At 41.6% G+C, this 16,937-nt stretch overlaps 2 protein-coding genes across 3 annotated transcripts in view; both read left to right on the top strand.

The window, feature by feature from the left end:
* Positions 1–16,937, top strand: part of mmp24 (matrix metallopeptidase 24) — a 67,490-nt gene that overhangs the window by 30,438 nt on the left and 20,115 nt on the right. Inside the window, exons 8-9 of the mRNA XM_012850031.3 lie at positions 4,104–4,242; positions 5,364–5,630. Of these exons, the coding sequence (XP_012705485.3) occupies positions 4,104–4,242; positions 5,364–5,630 (406 nt within the window). The remainder of the gene's footprint in view (positions 1–4,103; positions 4,243–5,363; positions 5,631–16,937) is intronic.
* LOC118567204 (nuclear factor 7, brain-like) lies at positions 13,251–15,981 on the top strand. 2 transcript variants are annotated; one of them, XM_036151725.1, is made up of 2 exons: positions 13,251–13,867; positions 13,974–15,981. In XM_036151725.1, exon 2 carries the CDS (start codon positions 13,981–13,983, stop codon positions 15,364–15,366), a length of 1,386 nt encoding a protein of 461 aa, XP_036007618.1. In that variant the 5' UTR covers positions 13,251–13,867; positions 13,974–13,980; the 3' UTR covers positions 15,367–15,981. The 2 variants fall into 2 exon arrangements, with proteins under 2 accessions (XP_036007618.1, XP_036007617.1); XM_036151724.1 differs by having other exon boundaries at positions 13,964–15,981.

The raw sequence follows: 16,937 nt of genomic DNA, 5'->3' as shown, positions 1-16,937 counted from the left end.
TCTAACAGGATGGAGTGATCGACAGTATCAAATGCTGCACTGAGGTCCAACAGAACCAGCACGGTGGTTCTTCCACAGTCTGTATTTATATGGATGTCATTAAACACCTTGATCAGGGCGGTCTCTGTACTGTGGTGAGGAAACCTGACTGGAAAACATCAAAGCGGCTGGTCGTTAAGAAGGTGTTTAATTGTTGAAACTCAGCTTTTTCTATAATCTACTGATAAAGGAGGTTTGAGATGGGCCTGTAGTTCTGGAGGAGAAGTTTGTCTAAATTGTTCTTTTTCAGCAGTGGTTTGATAATTGCTGTTTTTAGGGACTGGGGGAAAACTCCTGACAGAAGGGACGTGTTTATTATCTGAGTCAGATCAGCCGCTATGACAGGCAGAACGTTCTTAAAGAACGCTGTGGGGAGAACATCAAGGCAGCAGGAGGAGGAACTTAGCTGCTGAATGATCTGCTCTAAGCTTTTGTAGTTTATTTGGCTGAATTGATACATTTTGTCAGGATGAATTCTAGTTGGATACGACTTTGGTTCTGATATTGATATGGATGTACAGACTGATCCTCTTTTGGGTTATCTCAGTAAAGGAGTTAGCAAATCTGTTGCAGGCCCTGGTGGAGTTCAGAAGTAACAGAAGTAACAGACACAGGAGGGTTTGTTAACCTGTTGACCGACGCAAATAACAAGGTAGCCAGGCATGAGACAACTAACAAAGGTTAACCTGCCGCTGATCTGCAGCGAGCTTAAAAAGAGCAGAACAGGCAGGCTGGTAGGTGCGATGCATGAGCCTAATTATTACAAAGCAGGGAGGAATGCCAGACAGCAAACACTCACAGCATCATAACACTTTAATACATCTGCAAATAAATACCAAATGTTTTCATTAATAGTTTTGAGCAATTATCCGTACTTGATAGCAGATCCTTTTTAAGTTGTGGTGCAGATGTTCATGTATATATCTAATCATGTGGCAGCAGTAGAGGCTGAAATAAGTTCATTTTACAATGAAAATGTACTTTCATTATAAATTTGTATTATGATCAGTAAATAAATTGAAAATAAATGCTGACCCAACAGTAAACACATTTTACCAATTGTGGAGTCTGGAAACCAGAAAATACATTATGTCCACATTTAATGCAGCAGATAAAGTGTTTCATTCCTGTTGACAGAATGTCAGTTTGAGCTTCAGAGGAGAAAAATCCATTCAGATCTTCTAAACTGAATTTTAGAAAAGGTCACAGTCTGATCAAGCTCTGCGTCTGTATTCAGCATCAGCCGTGACTGAAAATCTTCATGTTTACTGGCAGCTCACCTGTCTTTCTCTGACCTGCATCCATCTTTTCCTCCGTCTGATTTTATTCCACTCAGCTTGTCTCTCTGTGACGTGATGAGGCAGGTTTATGCATCAAAATGTTCAGGCTAGAAAAAGGATGTGAGTTAAATGTTTAATTGTAATCAGACTTCATCCAAGAGAGCTTAAAAATGTAATCTGATCCTCACCAGTTAATCATTTTAGGCAAATTCAGCCGCAGAGGAAATAAGAACACATACGATCTTCCACCATAAATTTATGTTGTCTGCACTGGAGCATCCAGGTATGAATATTGCATAAATATACTCTCATTAGAATCAGACTTTTTTAGCCATTGAATTTATAAGGTTGAACTTTTTTTCTTTCAAATTTCACCTATGAAAAGTCAGCAGTGGAAAATCATATGTTGAACCTCTGATGATTCAAGCCAAAGAAATCAGCGCTAGATTGAGTCGAGCAGCTTTCAGCCAATCAAATTACAGCACCAAGATACATAATCTGCATTAGAGAGACAACAGTGAGCAAGATCCATCTAAACATCTCATTTGTACCTTACGAGAAAAGCCATCATTACTCCCAAGATTACGTGTTATGGCTGAGTGAGAAAACAACACATCGAAAAAATGCTGGAATAAATGTCAATTAGTATGTGACATTTTGTAATATTCTCACTTTAACATAAAAACCTCCTCACTCATCTTAATTAAGCCACACTAACCAGCTACCTGCCCAACTCACTGATGTGTCACGTGATCAGATAAGTGTAATTTGATTGGCCAACAGCCATTCGACTCAGTGTAGTGCTGATGTTTGTGATGTTTATGTAATGGTGATGGTACTGAAGCAGCAATTTCCATCTGGGATTATTAAAGTATGTCTGATTCTGATTCTGATTCTGATTGCTCTGGTTTGAGCCAACAGGTCAACAGATTTACACGCTAAACTCTGCAGGTGATTTTGTGTGAGCAAATAAAAGTTAAAAAAAAAATCACATACATAATTTCACAGGATAAAAATTCTGTGAAAGTCAAAAATATCTGATTCTAGTGAAACTATATTTGTACCCTTGAGAAGCAACGACATTTTTCTTGTTTTGTTTCCTCCCAACCTGGAATTAAATGGATCATTTGAGAGTTTGCATCATTAAATTTACAGGACATGCCAACAACATTGAGGATGGATTATTTATTGTGACGTAAACAACAAACAAGACAAAATATCTGAGAACTTTGGGGTGCATAACAGTTCACCTCCCTACAGTCAGTACTTTGTAGAGACTTTAGCAGCACCTCCAGCTGCCAGTGTATCTGGATCCATTTCTCTGAGCTCGTCTCATCTGGCCTCTGAGCTTTCTGCCTGTTCCTGGAGGATAAACTGCTGCAGCTTCTCCATGTTGGATGGTTTTCACTGGGACACATTTAAATGTGTCCCTTAAACCAATCCAGTGTTGCTTTACCTGTGAGCTGAAGTTTGCTAAAAATGTTAAAGAACTAGCATAAGTTGTTTCTTTATGATTTTTAGCTAAAGTTTTAAAGAGCCAATGTAGAAGGCAGGTTGCAGACTCCTGGTCTAGACCAGATGGCGAACCCCAACCATTTGGCCCTTCAGAGTGAGTTTCAGTTTCATTCCTCTGAATAATGCTTAGGGAGTAAAAGTTGGACCAAATGTTTTAAAATCAGCTTTGATCCAACCGCTGGTACTGAACTGAACAAAAGGAAATGATATGGTCCCTCTCAATGGATTTTGATGGATCTAATGCATTTGTTTAAGTAATTATTTTGATTTTATGGTTTTGACCCATTGGTTTTCAGTAATCTTATTTCTCACATATCTTATTTTTAAGTCTTGCTCTCCTCTTCTGTCTCCTACTTTGATTTGTGAAGCCTGGAGCACTTTGAGCATGTTTACATTTATTTGAATGGTTCTGGTTGTGTTCTGATCTTTATATGATCGTGTGAATGTTGTGAACAAATCTACCCACAGGTGTTAATAACGCACACGGGCGTTATGTGAACGTGTCAGAGTGATTGACATGTGGAACAACCAATAGCTAAGATGACTTCCCCAGAACTCGAAGCTGAAAGAAGATTTTCCACTATACCTTTAAGTAGATACTTGAAAATCATATTACTTAAGTAGAATCACAACATACTGTGCAGTAATACTCTTAGAACAGGGGTTTGCAAACGTTTCCAACCCTAACAGCCATTTTTACCTTTGGTCCAGGAAAACACAATTTGTTTAGAACCACAAATTTAGCGTGACTGTTCAAAACACAATAACTTAAATAATATGGGGTATCCGTTTAGATTTTTAAATTAGAGAAAAATTTATTTTTGTTTGTTTTTAGGTTTGATACATTCTCCTTCATGGGACATTCAGTTTTTATAGAAAATTCCAAGACACGGTGTCATTCAAACAAATTACAGCAGAATTATAATTGAACTTATGACATTGATTCATGCATAAATTATCTGAAAATATATTTTTATAATACCGAATAAGCTGCTGTCTTTCCTGACTCAGGAATTGCTCAAATATTTATAATTTGCATGTAAAATGCAATATTTTGAGTCTTTCTAAGAATTATCTTCTTCTTTACATTGCATTTGAGATAACTTCAACCAAAAGCATACACTGTGTCAAGATGTGACAGTTTATGGTTATTTTGTGGTTCGCGCAGCAGACAACAAAGCGCTCTGCAGATAGTTTGCATGTTTAATGATGCTGCTGCAGGTCAGGCTGGGGCAATGAGCACTAAAGTTTCTGCTTGTTGTGCTTCAGGATCGATGGTTGTGGCGTCTGAGGAACAACAAGGTCCTGGAGGGTTACCCAATAGAGATCGACCAGTTCTGGAAGGGCCTGCCTCCTCGCATTGATGCTGCTTACGAAAGGTCCGACGGAAAGTTTGTCTTTTTCAAAGGTAAGAAATTTTACACAAAAGACAGTAGTATAAAGATCTACCTGACACATATATAATGTATTTTTTGGACCACAAGGCGACTAGAGATCACCTGCTTGGAGCAGCTCAATGTATCAAGCTCAGTGTCACATATAAAATAGTTCCATGTAAAGACTTCTTGCCTCCAAGAAGTTTATAGTGTGACACGTACCTGAATGCGTAGAGTCCGCCTTGAGTACGCGTGGACCTCCATGGAGTGAAATACGCCCGAGTATGTGGAGGCCCTTACATGAATCCACTTCAAGTTTAGACATTACAGTCAGGCAGTCTGGTAGACAGCTCAGGGATCCTATCAGGTAGTGGTGACACAGTGTACCGTAATGCTCCGAACATCCGTTGAGCAGAGCGGCTTTGTTGCTAATCAAATTCATACTAACACATTTTAACAGATTTTTGAGCGCATTGTACCACATAGAATCAGTCTGTAAACACAACGGTGATCATAGATAAGGTGCAGTGTCAATTCTTGAGAAAATTTAAGGATTTGAAGTTTGACTTTATAGTCCAAAGAATGCAGTACAGTAAAAAGCCACCAACAAATGTAGCATCTATTGTCTATATTAAAAGAATTTTGTAATGGTTCCATGTTGTTTTTACACTCTCAATAAGAGCAAGCAGGGAGAATAATAAGTCATAATTAATATGTGTTACTTTGTCCCATTTCTCGATTGAAATCATCTCAGGATGTCCAACAGTTCTCGTCTTTGGAGACAAATGTCATGTTTCTAAATTCTTCAACTTTCTCTTTGAGGGCTTTGGTGAATGTTGTCCTCAACCTCTGTTGTCATGTAGTTTATCACACAGTTTGAAGTTACACAAATCAGACGATGTCAAACAGCGCGAATCAGTGTAATACTAAAACATATATTCTTCACCAGAGAGCAATCTAAAATACTTCCAGAAAGCCTGGATAACTTTTTCATGGATCAATTAATTCATTCGTTAATCAATCATTATTTACAGAGCACAACTTCAGAGGAGAAAAAGCAGATTTACAGCCACTACAACCAAAAGAACACCACATATCAGAAAGGACTGATCTGGACAAAAACATTTAAGTTACTCCCATCTATTTTTCCCAGGTGATAAGTTCTGGGTGTTTAAGGAGGTCAGGGCCGAGCCCGGTTACCCTCAGAACCTCATGGAGCTGGGCAGCTTCCTTCCCAAAGACGGCATCGACGCAGCGGTCCGCTGGGATGTTGTTGGGAAAACCTACTTCTTCAAAGGAAACCAGTACTGGCGCTACAACGAGGAAAAGCGAACCGTGGACCCAGGGTACCCCAAACCCATCAGTGTGTGGGATGGGGTCCCTGACTCTCCACAGGGAGCCTTCACCAGCAGAGAGGGATGTGAGTGGTAACAATATATCACTAAGTTTCACTGTGTTTCCTTTACAATCTGTCGGTGGAAGTTAGCTGAGCAGCAACTGTATGCTCCATCACAATGAAAGATCCTGGAGAACAGAGCTTTGTGAAAAATAAGCAACTTTGTGCTTATAATGTGTGAACACCCTATAAATGCCATTTTATGTGAGCTAAATGTAATTTCATTTTTATACATGAAATTACAAATAAAGGTTCACTTATGTTGTTCATTTTTTGAACAGAAAAGATTCACATCGATCCCTCAATGAGCCAGCAAGGACAACCAACACTAGATTGACGCTCACTATTCATCAGAATGTAAATGTAACGTGTGCAATTTCAGTATTTTTACTGGACGATCCGAGCTTGGGGCCGTAGGATTTTTGCCTCACAGCTGTCACAGCCTGTGATTTCAAATGCCCTAATACCAAGGCGCCTCAGGAGGATTTAGCCTACTCAGCGTCGTTATTCTGGCAGACTTAGATATAGAGAAACAAATGTTTATAACAGAATTTTATTAGTAAGGGAATCTGTACCAATAAAATTTTACATTATTACTCTATAAAAAAATAATCATGTCCCACTGATTGTTGTGAACATAGAGCTCCATAGCGACATCTGGTGGGACCTGGCCCCACTGACCCCAATTGCAGAGATGCCAGAAGATTGACAAATGTTCTGGCAGAGAACTGACCCTAACTATAAAAAGTTCATTATAAGTTGAAGGGCTTTGTCTTGCAGGAGTGAGGCATGTCTGGCGGATCACTGACAGTAATAAAAATATATATACATACAAAATTTGAAATCCAAAATGTCTAAACACCATCAATTCAATTCAATTTAATTTATATAACACCAATTCACAACAGATGTCAAATTCAACCAAATCTTCCAGACAGATTGGTCAAAATGTTTCCTATCCAAGGAAACCCAGCAGGTTGCATCAAGTCTCTCCAAGCAGCATTTACTCGTCCTGAAAAAGCGTAGAGCCACAGTGGACAGTCATCTGCATTATAAGACTGTTGTTTAACCCTAATAATTTTTTAAATCCTAAAACAATGAGAAAAAGTTTAAACACACTAAACTGTGTTAGAAATTATTTTCAACATCATTGTGTAATGGGTTAAAGTTTTAGGGTCATTTTGCAGTGTAATTTTGTTAAACATGCCACGAACTCAGTGATAAAATGTCAGCAGATGCTTTCATAGTTTTCCTTTGTGATTAGTTCTTGGGAATGGCTCCACCTTTTACCAATGTTACCTTTTGGTTTTGCATTGTGATAAAGTTGATCTTTTTCTGGCTGCTTTGGTTTTGATTGCAGGAAGTCTCCATTCCTTTCATTTGCTGGATCACTGAAGAACTGAATTTGTGCCTTTTCTTGAGCCTGTTTCCTGTTAGTAGGTTTAAGATTCTAAGCTTGCTTTTTCATTCTGTCCAATTGGAAACATATTTGCCAAACAAGCTGAGCGTATCTGTTTTAATCCTGACTGTCTGGGTCAAAAAGTTCTATGTCCTGGGCATAGGACTCAAGTTGGCGAATACAGAGGCCATATTCATAAGGTAGGCCTGGGCCACCTGCATAGTGAAGCTGGTTATGTTTATGAACTGCCAGAGGCATTTTAACTAACTTGTGATACAAGGAAGAAAGTTCCTAATCTAAGTGAGAGTTTTCCAAGGTGTTGATTCTGACATGTGGTGGTTGGTTAGGTTGGTGTGGACCACCTGTGTGACTCTTTTGGTCCTTAGGGGGCGGCACAGAGTCAGAAAAGGTGGCGGTATGAGTCAGGTGTAATGGCTGCTCGTCCCTCCAATCTGAGCCACTTGCATCTGCAGAGTTATTTACCTGATGCTCTTTGTGGCTCTTCACTGCAGCTGACTTGTGCAGTGCTCCAGTGTGGACAGTATGACTTCCAACCCCTCCTGTGGGGTCTGTAGAAGTACTTTCTGTAAACTCAAAATTTAGAGGCTCTGTTCTAAATTTTTGGAAAGACTGGCTCTGTTCTAAGTGCTGTGTTAGAAACTGCAGAGCTGCTCTCTGAATCCAGCTAATGCAACAAGTCAACCTGCTGAGTTTGATCATTTATGGGTTTTGCCTTAGAGGTGGGAGGCTCACTTCCATGGATGGATTCAGGCTCGCTGATATTGTGACTTTTGAGCTCCTCGGTCTAAGCTTCAGCTTCTCCCATCCTCACCTGAGTCGAGTTGCCAAATTGGAGAGCTCCAATTTGGCAACACTCACTCTGTGCTGGGTCCTCTGATGAGTCTGCCTGCAACTTAGAATATTGTTAATTTTCTAGTTGTGACTTACATTGATATAACAATGGGAGCTTTCCCACAACATCTTGAATCTGAGTCCATTTAATTGTATTCCCAATGAAGTTAATTAATTCCTGAATCTTTCTGAGATCAGCAACAACAACCTTCTGCCTCTCTATGTCTGCAAAGTCAACCACCAGTGTAGCTTCAGATGCCTGATGTTCAGACTCCATCTTTGCTGACACAAAAGCAACAACACAAGATATGAAAAGTTTTAAAAATACCACATTATCCAGTCTGTGCATGCCAAGCTATGCATGTATGTTTAAATACAAATTTTACATATACTTATTTTAGTGTGCAGAAACATGTGCAAGTTGACAGCTCAACAGGCGGCTTAAGACAACACTATTCTTTCAGTGTTAAGATGCTAAACCTTTAGGAATTACTAATGTTTTGCGCAATGCTTGAACTTTTTTCGGAATTACTTGCCTTTTAAGCTTATGCTTCTGACCTTTCTTTTAGGAGAAATTAGCTAAATTTAGGGGACCCCCCCCCACACATACACACACACACACACACACACACACACACACACACACACACACACACACACTACACAAGCAGGTTGGCACCTCAGATTAACCAGGAGTTAATTCTGAATACAAATATGTTCTACACAATACAATAAAAGCTCCGAAAATGTCTTATTAGACGAATATGCAGAGGATCTTAGGTTATTTAAAAATGTCACAGGTGATATTCTCTTATATATGCAGTGCTAGCTGTATTTACAAATACCCACCCAAGGACGGCAATATGTGTGGTACTTTATGCATATTTAGTTATTTATTTTTTTATCAAACAACACTTGGTCTGTTAGGTATAGTCCAGTGAATAACAACCCAAACAGCTGATATTACGGATAATAATTGAAAAGGTGATTCGAGCACTGTAATTCTTTTAACAGCAAACTCTGCACACATGTGGAATAAAGGAGTGACAACTTCTCTTCAAGCATAAGAATTTATTAACAGAAATAAATGAAAATCCAGAAAACACCACTATAGAATGTTGTTTATCTGAATGAACACTATACTTCAATCAGCAAATCATCTCTACTAGGCTAGTCAAACTTAACTAAACTACTTAGTAAAATTAAGATTAAAGGAACCAAGGAAGTATCTACACACAAAAGAACAAAAGGACAAATAAAGATAGTTGAAAACCATCATCAGAATGATTCAGTGAATCTTGGGTTCACTACAGATGAACCAGAATTCATCTTAAAAAATATGGAATTAGCATAACTAATTTACAACGACATTTGGTATGTGTTCAACTCATTCATAATGCAACTCCAAGTAAGATAAAACATTATTTGAGGAAATAATATTTTTAATATTTATTTGCTAAATAGACATCAATAACCTTTAGGACACTTGATTTTTATTAATGTAATTATTTTCCCAGGAAATAACTAACCCTCAAATTGGTAACTTAGGAATCTAGAGGGTGCTGTACGCACATCCAGGGCACGTGACCCTTAGCCCGATCGAGCGCTTTAACCACACTGCTGAATATGCTAGGGACACTTGAAACCAAACAGAAATCTAAATGACGAGAGTTTGTGAAGCCTCTGGTACATGCATACAACTGTACAAAGAATTAAGTAACAGGGTCCATGCCATATGAGCTGTTTTTTGGTCGATCTCCACGACTCCCAGTCGACCTGGCTTTTGGTTGACCGATTCGAGAAGCTTCATCACCCTCACATTCAGAGTATGTCAAGAACCTCTGTTCACGGCTTGAAGAGAGCTACAAACTATCTTCTGAGAATTCACTCAAATCGGGTCAGAAGAACAAGAGCCATTTCGATCAACGTACCCACCAGTTTGGAGTTTGGACACCGGTGCTTGTCTGCAATACCTGTCTGCGAGGGACATATAAGTTGGAGGACAAATAGGAGCTAGGAGTTTATGTGGTCATTAAGCAAGCGGGTGAACTCCCTGTTTACACTGTCAAACCTGAAGCCACAGAAGGACCAACTCACATGCTACATCCAGACCTGCTGCTTCCCTGTGGTTTCCTACCTGCCAGTACAGTTAAAGATCATCCTGTAGCTACACCCATTCACAGGCCGAAAACTCACAGCCAGTAGTGGGGGTCGTGGCTGAATGGTTAGAGCAGTGTGCTTGCACTCAGAGAAGGATGCAAGTACCCGGTTCAATCCCCAGTCACGGCACTCTGGGTCCCTGAGCAAGACCCTTAACCCCTGATTGCTCCCCAGGCGCCCTACAGTGACAGCCCACTGCTCCCCAAGGGGATGGGTTAAGATGCAGAAGTGAATTTCTCCATTGTGATATCAATAAAGTTTAATTAAATAATTACAAAATCACCCTAATTTTGCACTTTGCCTTGGAGAAGAGGACACTGATTCTATAATGTCATATTGTCCTGTTTCGCTTCTTGTCCAGCCTCCGATCAAATTCAGAGTGGAGAGAATTAGCGACACAAACCTAATTATCGTGAGACTTCAGCAGCTCCAAGTATCACCATTTACTACCGCTCCTACAGTAATGATACCACCTGAGAGTCGCTTAACTGAATTTGAGGAGTCCTTGCTGCTGCCTGAGGGAGAAGCTCCGTCAGCATCCAGCGATGATTTGGGTACAACTGGAGAAGTGCCTAAAGTGGAAGAGGATGCTGGAGTTTACCTACCTGTGGAACTACCTGAGGAAGAAGATATACCTACCAATGTGCCTGCTGAAGCCTTACCTGATGCCGAAGAGCCTGAGGCTGAAGATTCCATGCCAGACCAGACTGAGTCATCAGTCCTGGCTCTATTGCACCCCTTAAACCATTAGAAGCTGAAGCATACCTCTGTCGTTCGTTAGGTCATTACCGTTGTCGGGAACCGGGTGTATCATTGTCGTTACCCTGGTAACCACCTAGCCAGATACAATATTCGGTATTGGGAAAGCCACTGATTTCGGTAGTCCAGACATTGTTTCAAGGCTTGTCTAATGCATACAGATATTTTTAGTCACGCCCCTGCAGCAGACATTTCTAGTTGTAAGACCTGTAGTTCCCATGCAACGGGTACATGCATGAACTAAGGGTGGAGGGATCTAAGTTACAGACTGTGATGATCCTGGCACTGGGGTTGGTTTTTCCTTCACTCAGTACACCTATTTCTGCTCCAACCCACCTGCAATCACCCTTCACCGGCTTCACCTGGTTCCACCTCCTTATAAACCACCGTTAAAATAACCACAAGTGCAGATCGTCTCAAGCCAACAACCTGAGTACCATCCAGCGTTTTCTGATTGCCTGTTCTGTTACCCAACCATGATCCGTTTTTGAATAATTTGTTTTCTCGCCTGAATCTGAGTTACCGAGCCTGCCTGACCCTTTTGTACCTCCAAGCCCGCACGTTAACGAACCCTGAATTGGACCTGTACGGTACACAGACGGAAAATTGTGTTTGGAAGGTTATTTATTAGTGCATGTTAAGGGTCCTGGTTGAACATGCACCTATTTAATGCTATGCATTATTCTCTTCCTCAAGGGTGGCTTCCATTCTCAGTGAGGAGAGTTTAGTGAATGGTTTGATCTGCTTTGCATGAACCCATTTGTACTTTGGACTCTGTCTGGGCTTTGAGATTCTTATTTGGAAAACTAACGGGGAGAGTTTTCCAATGATTTTGAATGTAACTGCCCAGCTTGAAAGACATTTCCTGGACCAACAGGATGGCTGGGTGTACCGGAAATAGAAAACCTTGTCTCCTATCTCATACTCCATATGGGAGTATCTCATACTCCCATATGGCCAAGGCTACTCCCGAACGTAGTAGCCTTTGGCCCCTTGTACGCTGGCTTTTAAATTCTTTTGAACCCACCCAAAAGTCGTTTGCAGATGGTCTTTTAAATCAGTGACATACTGATGTGCCATGTAGGTGGTTTTTATACTGACACCTGGTAGATGAGATGCAGGGGAAGGGTCATTTGTCCACCTGTCATCATCTCAAAGGGTGGTATCTGTTATGGGAGTTCTGAACAGATAACTGACTTCCCTGACTTACTGAAGAAGGAGACGGTGGAGTGATATATTTCCAGCACCTTTATTGAGAAACAGAGCAGAGATCACATAGATGGAAAGTAATCGCACCCCACGGTTCCGCTGCAGACTGCGTCTGCCCTGTCTCTGTCTGCCTCGCTTTTCGGGCTTCCCCAATACTGCACCGTGGCCTTGGTTTGAGACATAACAAAGACAGTCTATCATAGACAATAATCATTCTACGCAGCATTCAGCCTTGCACTCGGCAAACAGTGGAACTTATACTCAGACATCAGGTCTCCAGGCCTCCTATGTCCGAGTGGTGTGAGGCCATAGTGACTTCAGAATAATAATTCTTATAACAGTATCCCTGTAGAGCATTGTGGAGTAGAGCGGATGGCCAATAGAACCAGTGGAAACTTTATATCCTAGTCCCTGCCATGGCTGTTAGCATTTCTTTAAGATGCTGACCACGGTGCGATTCAATCGCTCTACCTGTCCCAATTACTGTGGATGGATCTGGAATTTAACTTCTACACCCAACATGTCAAAGAGCGCTGTCATAACGTTTGACGTGAAATGTGTTCCTCTGTCCAAGTCTATGGACAGAGGAAGGCCCAAACCGGCTGAAAACAGGATTTAGCAAGAAGACTGCCATGGTGGAAGTGGTGTCAGCGCATGTGTTGGTCATATTTCTGTCTTACCGCAGCGCTCAGGCACTGTGAGGAGAAACTGGCTTCCAGATAAAACTCTTCAAGTTTCTGCTTCAAGACCTGGAAAGCTTGTTCTTCAGACTCCTCTCAGTACAAAATTCCGTAGACTTTCGGTGAGTGGCCCACCCATGACTGCGTAGTCCTCAATGAACTGCCATGAGTAGTTGCAGACCCCTAAGAAGCTTTGGAGCTCAGAGACATTTACCGGGGCGGTTATGTCTTGGATGGCTCGGATCCTGTTTGCTTGGTGCTCAATGCCGTTGAGACCTATTATAAGACCCACATAGTCTACCTTTGTCCTACACCACTGGCATTTGGCCAGTAGCCAGTTGACCTAGAAAGTGTCTGAGTTCTGTCAAGTGTTCCTCAAACGTTCGGCTCCTTATCGAGATGTCGTCAGCATAAATGAGGTTTCCGTGTGCTGCAGCGTCGGACATGGCTTTGTGGAGAAAGATGTTGAACTCAGCTGGGGAGTTGGAGTACCCAAACGGCCATCTGTCCCAGGTGTAATGGCTCCCAAAAGAGAATGCTAACTTATAATGGTCAGCCGGATCCACCCTCATTGTCCAACAGCCCTTTGTCACATCCACTGTAGAAAAGAAACACGGATCTTTCACATTTGCTAGTATCTAGTCTAAATTAATGATAGGCCAACGCGAGACAGGTACTTGTTTATCCAAAGCGCATGCTGGGAGTTGCAGTTTGTCACGTCACAATGACATAACAATCACCATCTCTGACATCTTATCAATTTTCCCACCAGCCCGTTTCAAGTCATCTAATAGGAGGAGCGTCCACCGCCTTCCTGGCTTCTCATGTCTCTTCAACTCATAGAGTAGGGAAGATGGATTTTACCATCCACATGCATTCACTGAGATCAGCTGATTGTTTCTCAGCGCTAAATGACTGCAGCATTGATAATGGATTATTATATAGAGTTATCACAGGTTATGTTATTATCTGGCTCAGAAAAAAATAAAACCTGTTAATCAGTGAATTTTATAGCAGCTCAAAGGCTGAAATCTGGACATTGGACTAAGACACACCTCAGCTGGACCAGAACTAAAGCAGGAAGCAGTTTGTGCTCGTTGTTCCCTGCAGAGAGACTCTTAGACGATCCGATTCACCTTCAGACCAAACCAGCAGCTTCCTCTGAGTCCAGGAGAGAAAAGAGGAAACCTCCAACCCTGAAGGTGAGTTGGACCCAGAACATCAATCAGAGTCACTTTGAGGGACGTTAGTAGAGGAGGGAGGAGAACCATGACTGACTTTACCTTCTGTGTTTGCAGCTTCACTCAGAGACTAAATGGCTTCCAGATCAGAGGAGGATCTCTGCTGTCCGGTCTGCAAGGACATCTTTCAGGATCCAGTTGTTCTGTTGTGTAGCCACAGCTTCTGTAAGGAGTGTCTGAAGACCTGGTGGAGAGAGAAACCAGCACAAGAGTGTCCAGTTTGTAAGGGAAGATCATTCACTAAAGATCCACCCTGTAACCGGGTTCTAAAGAACCTGTGTGAGACCTTCCTACAGCAGAGAGACCAGAGAGCTTCAGAGGATCTCTGCAGTCTGCACTCTGAGAAACTCAAACTCTTCTGTCTGGACCATCAGCAGCCAGTGTGCTCCATCTGCAGAGATTCAGAGAAACACACCAAGCACAGATTCAGACCCATCGATGAAGCTGCTCAGCAACACAAGAAGAACCTTCAGGAAACTCTGGAACCTTTAAAGAAGAACCTGGAGCTCAGGAAGAAAGTTCTAGAGGAGTTTGATCAGACAGCAGAACACATGAAGGTCCAGGCCCGACACACAGAGAGGCTGATTAAGGAGCAGTTTAAGAAGCTTCATCAGTTTCTAGCAGAGGAAGAGGAGGCCAGGCTGGCTGCACTGAGGGAGGAAGAGGAGCAGAAGAGTGGGATGATGAAGGAGAAGATGGAGGCTCTGAGCAGAGAGATAGCAGCTCTTTCAGACACAGTCAGAGCCACAGAGGAGGAGCTGAGAGCTGAAGACGTCTCATTCCTGCACAACTACAAGGCTGCAGTGGAAAGAGTCCAGCGCTGCCCCCTGCTGGAGGATCCACAGCTGCCCTCAGGAGCTCTGATAGACCAGGCCAAACATCTGGGCAACCTGGCCTTCAACATCTGGAGCAACATGGAGAACATGGTCTCCTACACTCCTCTCATCCTGGACCCAAACACTGCTGGTTCAGAACTCATCCTGTCTGAAGATCTGACCAGTTTGACTTTTGGAGAGAAACAGCAGCTTCCTGATAATCCAGAGAGGTTTGGGTCAGGGTGTTCTGTCCTTAGTTCTGAGGGCTTCAACTCAGGGAACCACAGCTGGGATGTTGATGTTGGAGACAGTGAAGTCTGGATGTTGGGTGTGATACCAGAGTCTGTCCAGAGGAAGAGAATCATAAAGTCTGGAAGGTTGGTTATAGGGTTGTATAAAGGTAAATACTCAGCACTGTTTCCTCCATCTCCTCCCATGGATCTCTCAGTCCAGAAGAAGCTCCAGAGGATCAGAGTTAATCTGGACTCGGACAGAGGAAAGCTGTCCTTCTCTGATCTGGACACTAAGAAACACATACACACCTTCACACACACCTTCACTGACAAGATTTTTCCATACTTCTACACTCTGGATAAAGTAAAAATCCTAACGATGAAGATCTCAGTGAGCAAACAGCAGCTCTGATGTTCTCAGCATGAAGAACACAAAGTCCAAAGGAAACCTTGATGATCTGATTGAAACTCAGTGATTTTTTTTAGATGTCCTGTGTGGCAGTTTAGCACTTAGAATTGCTGTCTTATGCCAAAGAGTAGGTCCAGGTGTGCTGATCATGAACAGGTAACAGGTGAGGTTAGTGGAGACATGAGGACTGAAGTTAGAGCTCTGCTGAGGGAACCAACCTGAGACCCAAACATCCAGCCTGAAGAACGCTGCAGCAGAAAACTCAGAGGGTTTTCATGTTTAGTTCAGGAACAACTCCGCAGATTTAACCTCAACAGAGGGAAGCAGGGTTAGTTGAAGATTGGGACTCTTTAAAGCATCGTTTTTAAGCACTTTCAACAATTGCTGGCTATATATCTGCCTCTGTCCAGTTCTGTCAAGGTCCCAGCAAAGATTTTCCATTAGGTTGAGGCCGGAGTTTGACTGAGCCGATAAAACACCTTGGTTCTTTTCACTCAAGGACACACTGGATTGAATCCTCCACCAGAGACTCCTCTTCTAGCAGACTGTTGGATGCTTTAATATGTGCTTGATGGCACAACATCTGCCATCCGGTGCCTTCTTGCAAATCAAACCATTTACACTCTCAACTTAGATAATTTGTGCCAGTGGCAAATGTATTACAGTGTTGTACATTAAAAAAAATCTTAAATTAGGTGTATTTTCTGTCCTCAATAAAAAATTATTAACAATTAAAATATTTTTTGTAATTTTTTCAAGGTCCACAGGACACTGTTTAATCACGAGCAGATATATAATTTTACACTTTTGTCTTTGGACAGTTTGATTGAAGCTGGTATTTGAAGCCATCTTCAGTTGAAATTCTCAAGATGTTCAAATCCTTCAAACTGTTCGGTCTTTTTGTACTTCCCAGATCGCTGTCGTCATTCTCTTAGGTTTGACAATCAGACGAGACGGATCAGTGGTTCCTCGTAATGTTCTGGTTAAGGAGAACCACGTTGTTCCACCTGGAAGGAAATGGCTTTCTGAAAATATCCTGGAAGCTGTGAAATTAAAACATTAAAATTAGATTAAATCCTAGATCTGCTGAATTCAACAGAACGTTTGTAGCTGGAATAACCCAGGTTTCGGTAGACGTTAAAGTTTAGATGTGTCTGCTTGCTGCTGAATGTATCCTGACTACAATCCTGCCTCTGATACACATAAAGAATAGTTTATGAGTTTGGGTCAATTATAATCAATAATATTGTATTTATTATGTCATTTCAAGGCTCTTTCCAATGTCAAATTCAATGAAATCATACATTCTAAGCTGTTCCTGAAAGCTAGAAGAACTGAGGTTAAAAGGGGTATTTAATGTCAACATAACAACATAATCTGTGCCCACAAGGACTACTGTTCATATGTATGTGTGTATACCCAGTTGCACCTGAACATGGTCTCTCCCCACTGGTCCATTTAACGCCTCCAAACAGATTACCACTGTAAACACCCTCTAAGGATGACTCAACTTCAGAGTTTAGCTTAACCATTTATTCTAATACAGCAGAGCAATTATCACAATGTTACAGCGC

The sequence above is a fragment of the Fundulus heteroclitus genome, chromosome 20 (genome assembly GCF_011125445.2).
Source record: "Fundulus heteroclitus isolate FHET01 chromosome 20, MU-UCD_Fhet_4.1, whole genome shotgun sequence".
In the NCBI taxonomy this organism is placed as follows: Eukaryota; Metazoa; Chordata; class Actinopteri; order Cyprinodontiformes; family Fundulidae; genus Fundulus; species Fundulus heteroclitus.
This window is presented reverse-complemented; position numbering and strand designations above follow the sequence as displayed.

Bases quoted from the DNA above. Each gene is read 5' to 3' on its own strand.
- LOC118567204 (XM_036151725.1), top strand. From the start codon at position 13,981: ATGGCTTCCAGATCAGAGGAGGATCTCTGCTGTCCGGTCTGCAAGGAC.